This window comes from Carcharodon carcharias, chromosome 1 (assembly GCF_017639515.1).
Source record: "Carcharodon carcharias isolate sCarCar2 chromosome 1, sCarCar2.pri, whole genome shotgun sequence".
Taxonomy (NCBI): Eukaryota; Metazoa; Chordata; class Chondrichthyes; order Lamniformes; family Lamnidae; genus Carcharodon; species Carcharodon carcharias.
In genome coordinates, this window is record NC_054467.1 from 104,508,616 (window position 1) to 104,528,829 (window position 20,214).

Genomic DNA, 20,214 nt, shown 5'->3' on the forward strand with positions numbered 1-20,214 from the left:
TGCACTTCCCTCAACTTAGTCTACTGCATTCGTTGCTCCCAATGTGGTTTCCTCTACATTGGAGAGACCAAACGCAGACTGGGTGACCATTTTGCAGAACACCTTCGGTCTGTCCACAAGCATTACCCAGACCTCCCTGTCACTTGCCATTTCAACTCTCCACCCTGCTGTCAAGCCCACATATCCGTCCTTGGCCTGCTGCATTGTTCCAGTGAAGCTCAATGCAAACTGGAGGAACAGCAGCACCTCATCTTCTGACTAGGCACTTTACAGCCTTCCGGATTCAATGTTGAGTTCAACAATTTTAGATCATGCACTCTCTCCTCCATCCCCACCCCCTTTCTGATTTTCTCCTCCTTTTTGTTTTTTCTAATAATTTTATAGATTTTTCTTTTCCAACCTATTTCCATTATTTTTAAATCTATTTCCATCCATTGTTTTATCTCTGTCTTTTAGCCTATTTCGATCCCTTCCCCCCCCACCCTAACCCCCACTAGGGCTATCTGTACCTTGCTCGTCCTGCTTTCTACCCTTAATTAGCACATTCACCACCTTCAACACCTCTTTTGTTTTTGTCTGTGATATCTTTTGGTTATCTCCACCTATCACTGGCACTCTATCCAGCTCTTCTTGTTCCCCCCCCGCCCCCCATAAACCAACTTATATTTCACCTCTCTTCTATTTTTACTTAGTTCTGTTGAAGGATCATTCGGACTCGAAACGTTAACTGTGCTCCTCTCTGTAGATGCTGCCAGACTTGCTGAGTTTTTTTCCAGGTATTTTTGTTTTTGTTAAGCAATTAAAGGACCTGCCCGTCCAACCATAAGGTTGGTGGGCAGGCCGGGAGCCCCAGCGGCAACTAGAAAAAACATGAAACCTCATCCACCGGCAGGATGAGGTTTCATGTAGGGTTTTAAAAATTTTAATAAAGTTGTTATGGAAATTATGAACATGTCCCAACTCATGTGACATTGTCACATGAGGGGACATGTAAGGGAATGTTTTTTTGTCTATTTTTAATATTGTTGAAAGTAGAGCCGATCTCCCTGAGGCAGCACTTAGCCTCAGGGAGATGAATGCGCTCTTTCATGCGCATGCGCGATAAAGCGCACTCTTGACTTTAGGTATTCCCCCCGCCCACACAGGGTGCTTCCCTGCGGACATCATGCTGGGTGGGCCTTAATTGACCCGCCCATGTAAAATGATGCCGTGCCTCCGATCGGAAGCGCGCCTCTACGCGCCCACCCATCAACTTCCCCCCAACAGGGGGAAAATTCTGCCCTATAAGTGTGTTTGGAATGTGCCAACGACTGGCGCAGGCTTTGCTGATGCTCTTTAAGTGAAGTATGGCATTAACTTCCCATTTCTGGTTTCCCTGATCAATTGTGGAAGATGATGTGCTGAATCTGTCAAAGAAAGGATTTCTAATTAAAGGAATGCTGGTTTGGGATAGGAATGACTCAGCAGGACATGGATTTTTGAGGTCGGAATGGCAAGGAGACCTGGGAAGGCTGCTCCCTGGGTCCCTCACTCTAAGGATGGGTTGAAGAAGACAACCTCTCACACCAAGGAGGTGTGAATGAAAGTGGGCAAGGAAATCACCAGCAGAAATGTGATCTCTTCAACCTGGAGATAGTGCACTAGGGAGATACAGGACCTCAGAAGGGTGGGAATGGTGAGTGCCAAAACTTTGAGATGCCAGCCTCTACACTGAGTTTCCGTTTTGCAACTTTGAGATGGCTGTTAAAAAAGAAGCTTTTTCTCAGGTGCAAGTTTTGAGGCAAGTTTTTAAAGAAAACATTCAAGAGGTTTCTTTAGTATTGAATTTACTAAGCTGTTCACCAATTAAATTAATAAATGGATCTCTAGTTTTGTCAATTTATTTCCAGTTTTTTTTTAAACTAGCTTACCACTCTTACATAGATCAAGGAATTTTTTTAACGCCAAGGGAAAACTAAATAGTTGCATTTTAAATCGCTGTGAGATTGCACTGGTTGGTGGGATATTTTAAAATTGTGATTTTGCAAATGAGTTTGAGCCGAAACTTAAGCATAAGATCAATTTAGAAAACTAACAGAATTTTGAGCACAATATGTGGCCAGATTGCCCATTGTGTCCAAGCTCTACCCTGAGATCTTTCATATACACCTGAACCAGAAGAGTGCCCTTCATTTTTGGCTCTCATCTAAAAGACAAAGGCATTGTAGATTAATGTGGTAACTTCTCAAGAAAAAGCAAGGGTTAAGTATGTTTTCATATTAGGCAAAATGGCTAGAGAAGAGCTATTCAGAGTACAGAGTTGCACTGAAACGCAACCAGTGGTTTACGATGGAGGACATGGTTTGTAGGAAATTGTAAACTAGGATACCCTGCCTTTTAAACTTGGACCACTTTCTGAGCAACACATAGGAACATTATGTTTCAGGAAGTGGCTAGTGTTTGTTCAGTAAACAAAAGAATTAAGAGCTCAGTAGATCAAATTATCTTTCTCTAGAAACTAAAGTCTACTTTGATGCTTAAACCCAGTTTGTTTTAGTATATTAACCATTTAAATCCTTTCTGCCTTGCTGAATGAATGTGTGTCATATCATCAGTATGTGTAGTATAATGACTAAAGGTTATGATTTTTCTCCTTTTTGACCCAAGCTTTATAAAAGTGACCTGGTTAAAGCACAATGTGCCCATACAAGTTCAATTCACAGATGTCCTAGAAGCCTATAGCAGCCATTCTGACATCTGAAGCCGTTTGCTGATCTGGTAACCAATCTAGATTGAATGAGCAATAAAACTATTTTCATCCTTTATGAAAAGGATATATCTAGTCATTGGTTTTGTTAGAAAATGCAGATATATGCTGCTTATATTTTTAAATTATTTCTCAGGGTATAGGCGACAACGGTTCAATGCTTTGTGGTAACAGACCTTTTAAAACTTGAGTGGCTTCCTAGACACTCTGTAGAACGTCAGCAATTTTAATGACCTGAAAGCTTTCGTGGTTATTTTTGTGGTGCTAGCTCAAAATTAATTTTCACTTCTCACTCTGGTAGAATTTGAACTTGTGACCTTTATGTTGCTAGTCCAGTGCCATAGCCGTTAGGCTGCCATGCACATTGGGGTGATTTTGACTTGTGATGATGATGGAAAATGGACGATATTGGTTCAGCTGCTTCTTTTCCTAAATTTCATTTCCATTGACTTCAATGATGCGTAAATAACTAATTTTAATGTTATGAGAGACTAAATTTTTGTAGGTTTCTATACTATTGATTTAATTTTGTGCAATGTTGACATTCTGCAGGTGCTTCAGGATCTTAAGTGCAGTCTGCTGATCTAAAATCATTTTTTAAACTTCAGTGATTTACCCATAACCTTGAATTGAGCATCATAAGTAAAACAGAAAAGTGGGTAGTTAATGCTCACAATTTGACTTAAAAACTTTGCATTAAGAAAAGTAAATTGTATTTCTTTGCTTGCTTTCTTTTCTGACAAACTTGCTTTATAACATTTAAACATTTCCCATTGTATTTGTCTATTTTTTCACTAATAGTATACAAACAGTCGCTTGGAGTACAGAACTTGAATGTTACAAAAAAGAGACATGTTGCAAAGCTTTTTGTTTTGCCCTCGTCAGGACAAATGCAAGATCGCCAAATTTCAAATGATTACGATAGTTTATGCTACAGGAGAAAAGGGTACTGATTGATTGGCAAGCTGACTCTAGCCGAAGCGTTGCCATGGAGGAAGCGCCAGGGAACAATAGACACCCCAAGCTCCTGGGTAATTCAAAAATTAATGCAATCAATTAGAATCAACTTGCCAACCAGTCAGCACCCTTTTTTCCTGAAGCACAAATTGTGGTGATCATTTGAAATTTGGTATTCTTGCAATTGTTCTGATTAAGTGCAAGACGAAAAGCTTCAGCAACATGTCTTTTTCTCAACAATATTCCCCAACGGTATGTTGCACTGTAATATTGCCACCAGTTTCTAACCAAGCCACATCCAATAGGCGGCAGGGGAATCGCAGCCTATCAACAGGCCCCTGCCAGACCACTCTTAGCCAGCCACGAAGGCTTACATGACTCATGAGCACCCTAACCCTGGCTTTCTGTCTACAGCATATAAATATGCAGTTCCTCTGCAGTTTAATAAAGTCCCCCTTCACTGTTGCTTTTTGTCTGGAATGCTTAATTAGTTCCTGATTCACTTATGGAAAGGTTCCCATTGTGTTGCCACCCCATGTCTATATTATCCGTATATTTACCTTGCATTGCAGTCTCTAACATTAAATTGATTTCTTTTGTTACTTGGGATTCCCCTCAACTATGAGATGGGATAAGTTCATGATTGACTTGTTTTGGGTGTCTTGACAGGAAATGACGCAATCATGGCCGCCTCCTCTGACTGCCATCCAAACACCTAGTACAACAGAGTCATCCAAATTTCCTTTTCAAAACAAGGTGCGTAAGGAATGTCAATTGGGTAAATAGAACTAATCCACAGCATTTTGTGTGAAATTGTGTTTGCTGGAGTTATTTAAATTTAATATTTTCCTAAATTTTATTAAAGGTGCTTTTGAGGAAAAATATTTTCAGTGCAGAGAAACTCTGACCTGTGCAAACTTTAAAAAAAAAATTATTTCAGACTTGAATTAAAATGTGAAGCTCATAACCTAAAATACTAAGATGTATTTTCTTTGTATCTAGGACACCCAGCATGTCCCTTCTGGTTTTGTAGGACACAGTGAGTAATAGCTCAAATCTGATTTACTTGTTATGTTTGAATCTCAAAAAGATACTGAGATTTTTTTTTGTTCTTTGCACATGAGGACCAATCCATTTCTTTGTTTTATTTTGGAAAGGTTCGTTATTTTCTCATGGGGCAGTATAACCTAATTAAAATGCTAGTTGCAAATGATGAAGATTATGTTATAGTGGGAATGTTATAATGGTAAAACTGTTCACATTGGGTGAAAATTCTAAAACTTGACTTCATTTGGTGTGAGAGTGAGTGGAATAACACTTCTGCTTTAATGAGATTACTGCCATTTTCAAAAGCATCTGGACTCTTAGCCCATACATAAACTAAGCAATTAGAATAAAAGAACAGTGTGGATGCTGTAAGCTTGCCTGGTTTCTATCATCTTGATGCACGGTTCCCAAACTGAAAAGTTCCCCCTTCCCCCTACCCCCTACCCCTTGGTTCCCAGATTATCGGGAATGAGAGCCCTTCAATGCAGCACCGGATGTTTGAATCCTAGTGAAGTGCTGGTTGCCGTTATGAGAGCTGCTTCTGGCCAACTATTGTCAGTTGTTATGCACCAGAAACCAATTTGATTGCACCTGTCAGCTGTTTCTGGTGCATGGTGATGTTGCACCAGGAGCAGCTCTGATCAGTCCAATGTCTGCTTCTAGAAATTAGCAGGGACTTGAACTCAAACCTACCATGCTATGCTGATGTCGCTCCATAATATTTCTCCGCTGGTTATGCAAGGCTGGTCAGTTAGGGTGAAAGGTATTTCTTTGGCATCATTTGATTATCCATGAAAGTAGAGATCCTTGCAGCAATTAGGAATTTGAAGCACATAATCCCTACATGACTCAAATAAGGGTAAGCATTTTTAACTTCCCTCAGTTTCCACCTTGCCCTACCACTACCCCACCCCCTCTGAACCCTCCCCACCAACCCCAGCCTAATCCCTAGTTTTAGCTTCCATTCTAGCCACTCTGCAAAGTAGTCACAGTTAAATCCTGTAAAACTTAGCTCCGCAACTTGCGGGCGTAAAAGCAACAGTTGATAGAAAATAACTGTCTTAAAACAAATACGTACATGCAAAAATAATACTGTATTTGTAGAGACACTTTGTGTACAAGTCTTTAAGCTCATATCAAGAGGGACAAAGTCATAAATACCACCAGAAGGTCAATGGCAACCAGATAAAGTTGCGATGATCACATAAGTTTGGTTATGAACATAGCAGTGTTTATTGCTGCAGGAACTTGGACTTTTCTAAATCCTCTTGGATTACAATGCCACTCAGGAATCGCATCATCCAAATGCTTTTTGTTCAGCTCCTGACCTACACTATAAAGGAGGCATTAACCTCTTTAAATCACTCTTTGATTCAATGTTGACTAGCCACAATTTCAAGTTGGGCTGTTGGCTGTGGTCTTTTTAACTGAACTACAAACGTCAGCAATGCTCGATCAGCTGGCTCCTAATCTAATGTGGATTTATCACAACAATCCAGATTTTTCTATCGAAGTGAAGCAAAAGCCTATCTGAAATCAGCCTTCTTTATTCATAAAATGAAGTTATTACATCAATACCATGTTAATATCTTATTTCTAACTATGATTTTCTTTGTGTCTATATATTATCATCAATAAAGTTTTCATTTGTTCCAATTAATAATAACATATGAGATGCATATAAGCTCTGCTGTGGTTTATAGAAAGACTTGCATTTATATAATGCCTTACATAACCTCAATTTGTTCCTAAGTGCTTTACAGCTAATGAAGTACTTGGGAGTCTAGTTCCTGTTGTAATGTTAGTTATACTGTACCTTAGGCAATGTAGAATAATAACCAGTATTTGCTTGTAACTCCTTTGTAATGAGTATCGCTGAAAAAAGGCACATTGAAGCTTTTCATCTTGCCCTCATCAGGACATTCGCAAGAATACCAAGTGTAAAGGGATCAACAATTTGTAATTCATGAGAAGAGAGTGCTGATTAGTTGGCAAGTGGACCTTGGTAGAGGCATTGCCATGGAGAATGCACCAGTTAATGATGACGGACAGTTACTTCCAAGCCTTGCTTAAATTCACACCAGGCAGGTTGACTCTGGTCAAGGCATTGGCCTGAAGAATAAACCAGAGAATGGCATCACCTAATTTGTTCGGTTGAAATGGGCGCAATGTATGTACTTATTCTTTCTGTCTGCAAAGAATGGAATCCTGTGAATTAATATAAGTAGCTTCTAGCGCATGTAAGTGTGCCACACTGTGATTCCTACTGATAATCTTAAACTGGATGTCAGCACCATTCTTAGCACACAGGGTTGTTCAGCAAATATTGCCCAATCACAGAATCCCATCTAATGTTGAATACTGTGCTTTAAGTTTTGCAAGCACGGTCTGGTAGGATACAGTGCTTGCAACCATCTTGATAAGTACAAGACGAAAAGCTTCAACATGTGTCTTTTTTCAGAGATACTCAAATCCTTTGTAATGTTTGAACTGCTGAGGCTGGTGCACAAATCTGAACAAAGTGCTGGCTTTCTCTCAGCTTTGGGCACCCTGTCACTGCAGTGCTGCAGGTTCGGGATTCTGAGGTCAAGATTACATTGTGCAATGATCTGTGACGTCAAATTCAGCAGTGCTGCACCTTGGATTCTCCAAGTGAAATGTAGATTTTTAAACCAAAAATTTTCATGCAGCCAATATAGCTCATTGAATTAATAGAATATGCCCCTATGATAAATGAGACCGTTAGTTTGGGTTTGAATCTTGATTTGATTAAATTAAATAGTAAAATGCATGCTACTCGCTCTGCCATTGTATTCATCTGTGTTTTATTTCACAGAGAAATGTGAGATCCTCCCAAAAGGTTCTCGAGCAGAGAATTCGTGAGTATATATTTTCTTTAAAAAGCAACTGTGGCTATTTATTTTACCATCAGTTCCTTTTCTAACACAACCATCAGTTATATCTATCTTGAAATTATTAAACTGGTGCCCTCTTCCCCCAAATTTGGCTGGCACATTCCCTTCCTCTCCTTGACACTAAAGTGGTCAGCTTAGTAAATGAATGTATCTGTTGCAACTCATATTACTTAACAGCTGGATGCTGTATGCGCATCCCGACCCCTCTTGCACAAGTTGCTGAAGACTGGAAAACTTCCATAACCCCTGACCCACACAAAAAAGAAGTCAAGGCAATTGCCTACTTTCGCAGAGTAAAGTCTTTAATTTTGTGACAATTACACCCTTAAAAATTACGTGGAGAGTTGATTTTTATTTTTTGGCCATCTGCTTCCTCCACCATAAACAATGCAGGCTGGCTTCTGGTCTCCAGTTTCATTTCACAAGTGTAAGGATGTGTGAGTCTTTGTTTTCTCCTTCTCCCCTCCCCTGCCAACCCACAGTGAGATGTCCTTCCCCTAAAATTGCAGTGCCCTGATGATTGCCTGTTGGCATGAAGATTATAGCATATTCATGTCTTTAAACAGGATACAAAAAGCTTGAACACTTTTTCGTATTTTGAATTCTTTTGTTTCCCAGCACTGTTTTTCTAGAATAAAGTAAAGCATCTTTTTTAGATACTTTGAAACCTACGGATGGGTTTCAAGAAAAAATTGCTCTGTACACCGTTTTGGAGTGCTGGATATTTGAACTCATATTGGTTGATGTCATTTGGAAGGAAGGTTCAGGTCACATTCATAAAACTACATTTATATGGATTTCCAGAGGCATTTCATGAAGTTTCTTAGAAGAGACTGAGAGATAGAATTGAAGCTTATGGAGTTGAGGGCAAATTATTGACCTCGGCAGGTTAGCTGAATGTTAGGACACAGAGCAGGAATAATTGGCAAGATGTGAGTGACTACTGGTATTATACATGGATCTGTGTCGGTGCCTCCAACTATTCACTATATTTATTAACGACATAGATGATGGCAAAATGACCCACGTACCCAAGTTTGCTAATGACAGAAAGATAAGCAGCACTGTAAGTGGTGTAGGTGGGAGCAGAGAGGGATTAATAGATTAAGTGGACAAATCTGTGGCAAATGGTCAATCCGAGATCATCCATTTTGGACCTAGGAAGGGTAGGTGCCTGTATTTCCATGATGGTGAAATGGTGGAAACAGTGGAGGCCCAAAGAAATTTGGGGGTCCTTGCACATAAGTCATTAAAATGTTATTGAACATTACAAAATGAAAAATCTAAAAGGCTAATGGAAAGCTGATTTTTATGTATGGCGGAATATAATACAAAGGAGTAGAAGTCAGTTTTCAGCTATGCAAAGTATTAGTTAGACCGCACCTAGACTATATACTGTGAGCAGTGCTGGCCACCACACCTTAGTAAGGCATATAGGCCTTGGAAGAAGTGCAGCATAGATTTACTAGAATGATACCCCAGGTTAAATGATACCAAAGGTTAAATTTTGCACAGAGATTACACAAACTAGGGAGATATTTGCTGGAATTTAGAAAGCTAAGGAATGATTTGATCTAAGTTTTTTTAAGACATTAAGGGTAACAGAATAGAAAAAGAGAATCTATTTCAGCTGGTTGGTAAATCCTAGGATGAGGCGACAGGAAAAAATTTTCCGGCCTCTGAAGAGAAAGTAGGAGAGTGGGATTAATTGTACAGCTTTTGGAAGAACCGATACATAGGTGAAGGGCCGAATGGTTGCCTTCTCTGCTGTATGGTTCAATGATTTGGATGAGGTACTATAGCACTGCTTAAAATCCAAACTCCCAACGTGGGACAAGAGAATATCAGAACAAACAGAAAACGTCATTGAATACCACTTATAGTGACATTTATCCCTATAAATGAAAGACAGCGAAAGCCCTAATGAAGCTGTTATTGAATAATACAAGTCAGCATGTGAAGCATGCAACTTTTGGATAAATTAATTTAAAAAAGAAAAATTTTAAAACTTTTTTGTACTGGTTAGTAATCAGCCAAGTTCATATTTATTCCAGAAAACTGGTCAGATGTTGACTGTAAGGAATTGCCTAATGGTTGCTAATGGTTAACTTGCATTATGCTGCAGTGATGAGTTCCTACTTGACTTATGCGATTAAGCTCTCAGGTGGGGTTTAACACTAAACTGTGTAAATTAGACTAGAAATATTTATAGCAACTGAATTCTACAGGCAACATCGTCTATTTTTTTACTCAAATTAGGTGATTGCCCCAGAGGATGATTAGAACTGTACACCATACAGTTTTGCAGTCTCAATTTGTCAGTGCCTTGGTATAAAGTGAAACCATTCTCGTATTGCCCAGTGAACCTGTTTAACAAATTGTCACAGCCTCCGAGTTTTTTTTTGCCGTATCATCCTTGATAGGATTGTTTACAGCACCGACTGTTCAACTGTGGAAACAGTTGCCAATTAAGGATCAGAACTGATGTGGAAGTGCTGCTGCTCAGAGTCTCACAGTTAGTTACTTTTTTATCTCCTTTTTCCCCCCTCCTCTCTTGAGGGGGTGACTCCCGCTGGTGGACATGTTGCGCCTCTTGCAACACATGAATCACTCAACAATAATCAAGATTGAAAACGTTGCACTCTTTTTTTTAAACCACAGTTTAGTGGAACCAAGGCAAATTATAACGGTTTAACTGCTCATCTAGGCTCTGCAAGCCAAACGTGTTTTTTTGTATTGCCAGCTTTTATAGATCATTCCCTAGCCTGTCGCAGGCTCTGGAGGTCCAAACTGAGATAGAATTGTGACGACAGGCCATTAGCAATCATTTCCTTGCACGCAGAATGTTTAGACTGTGCAATTCTCAGCCACAAACATTTGGTAAAGCAGATTCCATAAATTCCTATAAAAGGACTATTCAATGGTATGTGGAATGAGCAGGGAGTTGGGGTTGCACTCAGTGGCACCATTGGAGAAACGTACTGACAGACACTTGATGGGCTGAATGGCCTTTTTCAGTGCTGTAACATTCTGTAGTGGTTGTGTCAACTGTTCATGCACAAACTTGCATGTGCACTGATGTTATTGTGTCATATAAAATGCATCTTTAGTTGGCTGTTAAATGCAAATGGTTGACTGAAGTTCCTTGGTGAAGGAGGCACTGATGATACAGCTAATAATGAATGACAACTCTAGGAATTTACCTTTTGAAACAGCTGTTATTCACATTTTAACCACTTGTTGCATGAAGGCATTTTCTAACTTTATAAGAATAGCAATAATATCACCATATTGGTCATCAAAGCTTCCCCACTGATGGGGAGATCCATACATGCCAGCAATGTACAAACCACCTGACCAGCTTATTGAAGTACAGAGAAAGGGTGAAGTGCTATGCATCACAAAAGTAATTGCCCCACAGATGAACTGAATCAACATCGAGCAAATTTTGGAATTCAATTTTTGAGAGGATTAGTCAAGTATAACTCTAAATTAGGAAGCTTGTTCTTACAGTAACTTATTTGATTAAAAAAAGCACTTGAGTTTAGGATAGTTCACTCCTTCAGAACTACTGATACTAATTTTATTTTCCTTTATGTGATCCATCCATGTAGATCTTTATTTAATCGCTTCCCATCAATATTAGGATTAAAAGATTCTGTGATAATTCCACATTCAGTACAGGTAATCAGCAAGGCCCTGTGGTAGTTTTATCTAGTTCTACTTCTCTCTTAATTCAAATTGTTCATATAGTGCATCAGCCTTCTTTCTTTCTATAAGACAATTATGCGTTGGGATCCGTTGGCGTGGAGTAGGAATTAGGAAGAAAAGTAAGAGATCCTCATGTCTCACTGATAATTGCAGTGTATGAATTTTTATGTTTGGCAGAATATTTTTAGCTAGCTTGATTTTTTTTGAACTTTCTTAGTATGGTAAATATTTACTTTAGCCATATTATTGTAATTCTCAAAGAGATAATTCTACTCAGCATACACAGATACCTGCAGAAAAGTTCTCTTTAGATCAATTGCCCCCCAAGGTTCAGCATGAAAATAGGATTCGACCATGGGATAAAAAGGACTATATTTATACAACGTCTTTCACAACCAAAGGAGGTCCAGAAAAGCATTGCAGTCATTGAAGCACTTCTGAAGTGCATTCACTGTTGTAATGTAGGAAACGCAGCAGCCAGTTTGCACACAGCAAGCTCCTATGAGCAACAAAGTGATTGTATGGTCATATAATTCTTGACTATGGCATATCAGTGATGGAGAATTATTTATTCAATTTTGTTACCCAGTGTAAATATTAAGTATTCTCAAATCGGATTTAGCATGTTTCAAAGACGGTAAAACTCCTTCAATTCTCCCCAAACAGCACTAATATCAAAGGACAATCCTGTCAGTGTTCATGCTTTTACGTCTCACACATTTTTATGTGGTTTCTTTAATAAGATGTCAAGATTTATGGTGAACTGCAAGCAGCTGTGAACTGTGACCCTAAGCCACAAAGGACTAGATTGAAGTTTCCCAAACTCATCTCAAATTGGAGCTGTGTAGACAGCAGAGAGAGAGGAAATACCCATTGTATGAATTTGGGCTGGATTTAAACCTAGGTCGCAGAAATGAAAGAGCTTTATATTTACAGCCAGCTTCAATCAAATCCTACCAAAAAGCCTTGAAATTTCTGGAGCTGATCTGAATTTGAACTTGCTCCCTAGTGGGCCATGCTCTGGTTCCGCAGGCAGCTACAGCAGGAAGGGGGAAGAATCTTGTATTTATATATCATCTGTCACATCTCCCGTTTCCTGAAGCACTTCCGAGCCGATTCAATGTGGTTTACCTGAGGAGTGGGTGGTTTCCAACCATATTCACTTTTGGTAATATGTTCTCTTCACATGCTGAAATGAAAGTTTTTAACTCAGCTTCTCTAAAAAATGTGTATTTGCAGAAATAAATGACATTCTTTTCTACAAACATTATGGCATAAAGAAAGAAAAAGAAACAATTCACACAACATGTTTCATGCCCTCAGGATATCCCAAAGGGCATCACAACCAACAAATTATTGTTGAAATGTAGTCACTGTTATAATGTAGGCAAACTCGGGGGCCAATTTGTCTAAAGTTACTACAAATGAGATAAATGACCAGTCAATCTGTTTTGGTGATGTTGGTTAAATTAAAAAAATTATTTTTGGTTTGTTGGATTTATAACTGGAGAGCTAAGATCAGTAGATAAGTTTACGGTGTAATGTGATACTGAGCCACACAACCTAGATCAAGTCCTAAGTCAAACCAGGGATCGAGCTAGGACCTTCCTTCAGCGAGTGTGCTGGGAATTATAAAAATGTATTGCTGCATGGTCTACAAGAAATTATTCAGCCTGTCATCTTTAAAGAAAAAAAAAATTTGAATTGGAAAAACTCTTGCGTAAGTAAGAAAAAAAAGTGCAAAATCTCCAAAAATGACGATTTATGGCCTACTTATTACCTTTCTATGTAAATTTATTTTCAGGATGCTTGAAAATGACCTACAGATCAGTAGCAGTGATGACAGTGATGGGGATCAGGTTAGTCTTTGATTTTCTATGAAATAAACTTCATTCATTAAATGTGAAAATGGAGTTGCTTTAAGAAGATGTAAAAGGTTTGGAAAGCATGCATGATGTGATCTCATTTTCTAAAGACCTAACCAAGAGACTGATTTGCCTGCTTCTCTCTCCACCTTCTTCTCCCCTTCGTACCCCCATCACCTCCCCCCGCCCCACCATCCCACCCTACCCCCACACTTCCAATGCAGGTCACGGAAAAGCCAATGCCTATTTCTGTCCCTAAAAGGTACTTTATTTTCTATTCACATTTGTGTGTTTTGCTTTTTGACTGTTTGAAGCAAGGTCATAGAACATACTGCGATTGCAGCTTCCCTTTTCTGCATGTTTTTACAGTTTAAAAAGTAAATCATTATCACAGCCTGCTCTGATTTCCACATATCCACACTTTTCAAACAGAAATTCATTGGATAGCAGTTGGAGGAGGAACTGGGGCAAATTCCCTCCCCCGCCCACCACTTCCTACTATCCCAGAGGCAGTTGTATTGCTTCAACTGCTATCCCAGCTAAGATCAGCTGGCCTTGTACAGACCAAGAATTAAACGAGTGACCTTCTACATTAATGAAGATAGTTTTTTAAAAAAAAAAAATTGACTGCAACAGATTCCTGCAAAGCACAACTGGCAAACTGTCTCTAAGCAGATCCGCAGCCAATAGTAACTGTTTTCTGCCTATGGTTGCGTTGCCCAAAACTAGGTGATGACTCTTCCCTCTAGGCTTTGGGAGAAACTCAGTGAATCACTTTTTACATTCCTAGTTTTACCTGCTATATTCGGCCATTGACAAATGGATTGTTCAATCCAAATAGAAACTCCTCAGGTCCTACTAACACAACTACCATAATGGTCAGTGGTTAAAAATGTTTAGCAAAAAGAAATGAGATATAAATGCCAATAAAATAGTTAGAAATGCATTTTAAACAGCTCTTACTCTGGAAGGGGGCGTTGTTGGTGACAGGTGTGGAAATAGGCCAAATGATTGAAAAGAAAAATACTTTCTAAACATTTTCTTCTTTAAGACCAAAATGGTAAAAAAAAATAGAACGTGTGATAGACAAAAAAAGAAAAGCAGGTCCATCAAGCCATAAGCATCAGGATTCACAACCCTCACCCATCAGCAATGTGATGAGGTTTATAGCAAAGCCCATTTGGGATGGGGAAACCAAGCAGGGGTGGTGCATGGCATGGAAAATTGGGAACTTCCACCTCACCCACTTTTGGTGATGAAATCTAGTCCACATTGACTATGATTTATGATATTTAATATTCCACTTTCTACAAGAACAAAATTGTGTGTTTTGCTTTATAGTGAATTCTTTTGGCAATGCAACCAAATTACTCTTTGTCTTGGTTACATATAGTTCGCGACACTGGTCACGAACTTTCAGTTAATTGTGTACTGTAACAACCAGACCTTCAACTGACTTCGGTTCTATACCTTCGAGGGTGTTGGTTCTGCCATGTTTATTACACCAAATTTATTTAAGTTAAATGCCGCTATGCAACCGTGGTTCCATGCCTCATCACAGCAAAATCTGAGGGCAGTGATTTCTTCTTACCCATAGTCTGAACACTCCTACAAAGCTTCATTCCGCCATCTCCACCCCCCCCCCCCAACCAAACAACTGCATACATGTCATTTATGAAGGTAGTTTTAAAAAAATGGCTCGAACTGGTTCCTGTGGTGCACCAGTGGCAAAATGTCTCCAAGCAGATCTGCAGCCATTAATAACTATTTTCTACCTTTTGGGAATGCAACTTCTCGCCATTTCCATTAATTTCTTACAATTCTTGTAGAGTGACTTAGTGTGAGGCACCTTATCAAAGCCTTTCTGAAAATCCAAGGAGACTATATCTGATTGCCCTGGTCCACCAACCTAGTAATTTCTTCAAAATATTTTTTAAAATTAGTAAAATGCAATCTTTATTTCTAGAAGCAGTACTCAATATCTCTGATAACTCCTTTTCTATACAGATGATCATTCACAGCATTTCATCAATGATTGAAATTGAACTAATTGGCATATAGTTCCTTTCTGCTGGCATGTTGCTCCTTTTTGAAAATCAGAACTGCGTGAGCATTTTTCCAATCCAGGGGAATAACCCTAGATAAAGATACAGGCAAAGCACATGTTCCATCTCACCTCTAGTACATAGTTATGCAGACCAGTAGGTCTGTTTATTTTGAGGTTCCTAATTCGTTCAAAGATGATACCCCCAACCATTTTAATTTTTACAAATTTCATGTTGACAGTGCAACTCGTTGCTAGTAATTGAACATCGCCCACAAGAATGAATAATGATGCAAAATAACTCATTTAATACTTCTGGTGTACTCTGGGAGACATTCAAATCTATCCTGAGAAATCCTATAATAGGTCTATGCAATCTTGGATAGCCCCTGACTCCTGGCGTCGCTTAAAATAAAAGCTTTTACCATATGAAGAAGTTAACACGTTTTCAGACCTAAACTGAAGTCATTTTACTTTGCTGTGTTAATGATTCTGACTTTTAGGGCTGCTCGTCCTAAATCTGAACTCAGCATCTTCTAGTACTTGGTTTGTTGTTACCTTTGCTAACTGAATTGCTAATCTTGTGGGTTGGCACATGAAGATAGGTCCAGTAAACCAGTGAAGCTATTAAGGATTGAATATTCCAGTTTGGACTCCTTTTCCAAGAATGTTTTAAACATTTATCCCGCAATGTGACATTTCTTAAAATCTGAAGGTGAGATGTACAAATTATCACAATTGTTGTAATAGTGAAGTGGTCTTGAACTGGACAAGTAGCAAGTAAATTTAATGGCTGTTGTGGATTTTTCTGTGCTCAAGTCTGTTATAATGTGGAACTGAGAAATGTGAGCCTAGTTTAATTTCTGCCCTGTGCTGATCTTATCTGTCATAGTGGTAAGGGGACTATATTTTGCCTTGGTGCCTGCGAACTGTTGTACTACCACCAAGGTTTTTGTTAAACAATAATGATGGTTAATATAGCAATTGATAAAAAAGAATCCTTTTCATTAACTAAAACAAATGATTTCTTATCTAAAACTAAATAAAAGTGTAAATATATACAATTAACAAACTAAAATTACTTGATGCATTTAAATGTGCTTTACATTAATCATGAAAATCATTGCTAAGAAAGCTACAATATTTTTTTTAACCTTTAATGATTCTGTATAACTGTAACCACGTTGAATACTACATGCAATAGTCTTCACCCTCTCTGACTTTAATTTTTTTGTCATTCCACAGTGCTTCCTCGCTTTCTCGGAGTGATGAAGTGGTATCAAGACATTCCAGTGGTGGATTAAACAACTTGAGCGAATCTGAGAATTCTTCTGGCTCTGATTCAGAGAGTGAAAGCAGCTCCAGTGACAGTGAAGGCACATCAAGGGCTCCAACACCTGAGGTATGAGAGGCAGTCAACAACATGTTGAAAAATGACTATTTAGACTTTGAGCCTATGATGCTTTCCTGATAACAAATTCCATGACGAGTGAGGAGGTCAGTCTTTAAAGCACAATAAAACTCCTTGTTGAACAAAATTAATTACCTGTCTTGAAACATCATAACTTGGTTCAGCAGTAGAAACTTGACAGCTGGAGCCCCTATTACTGTGCTAGAAATAGCTAAGGCAGGTAGGTACCTTCACCAAAAGGGAAAGGGATTCCATAATTTGCAAAATGTAAAATTTCATTTTTGACATCTAATTTTCAGAATTCGACTTTGCATCTCACCTTTTAAGATTTTTTTAGTGTAAAAATGGATACCCTTTCATGCGGTACATTAACACCTTGTTCCAGATGCAAAACAATGTATTAATTTAAAAGCAGAGAAAGTAAGTCTTCGTCCTAGAGACTGACATTTCCAAAAAGTGAGTAACTGCAATTCAGAATGCTGGCCTAGCCAGCGACGCTACATCCCTTGAACAAATAAAAAAAGAACATGGGGACAAGAGTTTGCCATTCAGCCCTTTGTGCCTGTTCCACCGTTGCTAGTGCATGGCTGATCTGTAACAACTCCATTTACTCGCCTTAGTTCCATACACCTGGTGGTGGTGTAGTGGTAATCCAGAGACCCAAGGTAATGGGGACCCGCGTTCAAATCCCGCCACGGCAGATGGTGGAATTTGTATTCAGTAAAAAAAATTCTGGAATTAAAAGTCTAATGATGTAAGGGAAGGAAATCTGTCATTTATGCTGACTCTTAAATGCCTAATGGCATCGGTGAGGCTAGTGCTGTTACACAGACTAGTCAAGCAACAGTCTGACATAGACATAGGAATCATATCTTACAGATGATGCCCCAGACACCACCATCCCTGGATATGTCCTGTCCCAACAGACCCAGCAGAGGTGGTACAGTGGCATGCAGCCATATAGTGAGTTACCCTGGGAGTCCTCAACATCGACTCCAGACCCCATGAAGTCAGGTCAAACATGGGCAAGGAAACCTCCTGCGGATTACCACATACCGCCTTCCTTCAGCTGATGAATCAATGCATCTCCATTCCACCACTTGGAGGAAGCACTGAGGGTGCCAAGGGCTCAGAACGTACTCTGGGTGGGGGACTTCAATGTCCATCACCAAGATGGGCTGCACTATTGACTGAGCTTACCAAGTCTTAAAAGTGCTAGACTGGGTCTGCGGCAGGTGGTGAAGGAGCCAACAAGAGGGGGAAACCTATTTTATCTCATCCTTACCAACCTGCCTGCCACAGCATCTGTCCACAGTATCGATAGGAGTGACCACTGTACAGTCAGTGTGGAAATGAAGTCCCGCCTTCACATTGAGGATGTTCATTGTGTTGTGTGGCACTACCACTGTGCTAAATGGGATTGATTTCGAACAAATCTAGCAACTCGAGACTGGGCATCCATGAGGCGCTGTAGGCCATCGGCAGCAGCAGAATTGTACTCAAACACGACCTGTAACCTCATGGCCCGGCATATCCCCCACTCTACCATTACCATCAAGCCAGGGTTCAATGAAGAGTGCCCGAGGGCATGCCAGGAGCAGCACCAGGCACACCTAAAAAAGGTGTCAACCTGGTGAAGCAAGAACACAGGACTACTTGCATGCCAGACAGCATAAGCAGCAAGTGATAGACAGAGCTAAACAATCCCACAATCAATGGATCAGATTTAAGCTCGAGTCCTGCCACATCCAGTCGTGAATGGTGGTGGACAATTAAACAACTCAATGAAGGAGGAGGCTTCACAAATACCCCCAGCCTCAATGATGGGGGAGCCCAGCACATCAGTGCAAAAGATAAGGCTGAAGCATTTGCAACAATCTTTAGCCAGAAGTGACGAATGGTGATCCATCTTGGCCTCCTCCAGAGCTCTCCAGCATCACAGATGCCAGTCTTCAGGCAATTCAATTCACTCCATGTGATATCAAGATCACGTGGGCCCTGACAATATTCTGGCAATAGTACTGAAGACTTGTGCTCCAGGACTTGCCGCACCCCGAGCCAAGCTGTTCCAGCACAGCTGCAACACTGGCATCTACCCAGCTTTGTGGAAAATTGCCCAGATATGTCCTGTACACAAAAAGTAGGAATAACCCAACCCGGCCAATTACTGCCCCATCAGTCTACTCCCCATCATCAGGAAAGTGATGGAAGTGGCCAGTGCTGTCAAGTGGCATTTGCTTAGCAATAACCTTCTCACCAGTTTGGGTTCCACCAGGGCTACTCAGCTCCTGACTCATTACTTGGTTCAAACATGGACAAAAGAGCTGAACTTCCGAGGTGAGGTGAGAGTGACAGCCCTTGACATCAAGGCCACATTTGACCAAGTGTGTCATCAAGGAGCCCTAGTAAAACTGGAGTCAATGGGAATCAGAGGGAAAATCTCCACTGGTTGGAGTCCTACCTAGCACAAAGGAAGATGGTTGTGGTTATTGGAGGCCAGTAATCTCAGCTCCATGTTATCACTACAGGAGTTCCTCGGGGTAATATCCTCGGCCCATCCATCTTCAGCTGCTTCATCAATGACCTTCCTTCCATCATAAGGTCAGAAGTGAGGATGTTCGCTGATGATTGCGTAATGTTCACCATTTGCGATGAATGAAATACTGAAGCAGTCCATGTTCATTTGCAGCAAGACCTAAACAATATCCAGGCTTGAGCTGACAAGTGGCAAGTAACATTCACACCACACAAGTGTTAGGTAATGACCATCCCCAACAAGATAGAATTCAACCATCACCCCTTGACATGCAATGACATTACCATCACTGAATCCCCCACTAACAACGTCCTGGGGGTTACCGTTGACCAGAAACTGAACTGGACTAGCCATATAAATACCGTGGCTATAAGAGCAGGTCAGAAGCTAGGAATCCAGGACTCCCCAAAGCCTGTCCACCATCTACAAGGCACAAGTCAGGAGTGTGATGGAATACTCCCCACTTGCCTGGATGAGTGCAGTTCCCGCAACACTGAAGATGCTTGACACCATCCAGGACAAAGCAGCCCATCTGACATCCACAAACATTTACTCCCTCCACCACCAACACACAGTAGCAGCAGTGTGTACCATCTACAATATGCACTGCAAGAATTCACCAAGGCTCCTTAGACAGCACCTTCCAAACACATGACCACTACCATCTAGAAGGACAAGAGGAGTAGGCAGATGGGAACACCACCACCTGGAAGTTCCCCTCCAAGTCACTCACCATCCTGACTTGGAAATATACCCCTGTTCCTTCACTGTCGCTGGGTCAAGATGCTGGAACTTCCTAACAGCACTGTGGATATATCTACACCACATGGACTGCAGTGGTTCAAGAAGGCAGCTCACCACCACCACCTCGAGAACAACTAATGATGGGCAATAAATGCTGGCCCAGCCAGTGAAGCCCACATCCCGTGAATGAATAATTTTTTAAAATACCCTTATTTTATGAAAGAGTGCCTGAATTTGT

General features: G+C 40.2%; 1 protein-coding gene across 3 annotated transcripts in view; it reads left to right on the forward strand.

Annotated features, from left to right (window-relative positions):
• Positions 1-20,214, forward strand: part of LOC121278150 (AF4/FMR2 family member 1-like) — a 137,626-nt gene that overhangs the window by 88,278 nt on the left and 29,134 nt on the right. For 2 of the 3 annotated variants that reach the window (XM_041188269.1, XM_041188288.1), the window contains exons 5-10: positions 4,373-4,459; positions 4,706-4,742; positions 7,587-7,629; positions 13,181-13,235; positions 13,466-13,503; positions 16,531-16,687. In XM_041188269.1, the coding sequence (XP_041044203.1) occupies positions 4,373-4,459; positions 4,706-4,742; positions 7,587-7,629; positions 13,181-13,235; positions 13,466-13,503; positions 16,531-16,687 (417 nt within the window). The remainder of the gene's footprint in view (positions 1-4,372; positions 4,460-4,705; positions 4,743-7,586; positions 7,630-13,180; positions 13,236-13,465; positions 13,504-16,530; positions 16,688-20,214) is intronic. The other variant, XM_041188278.1, reaches the window with a different exon arrangement.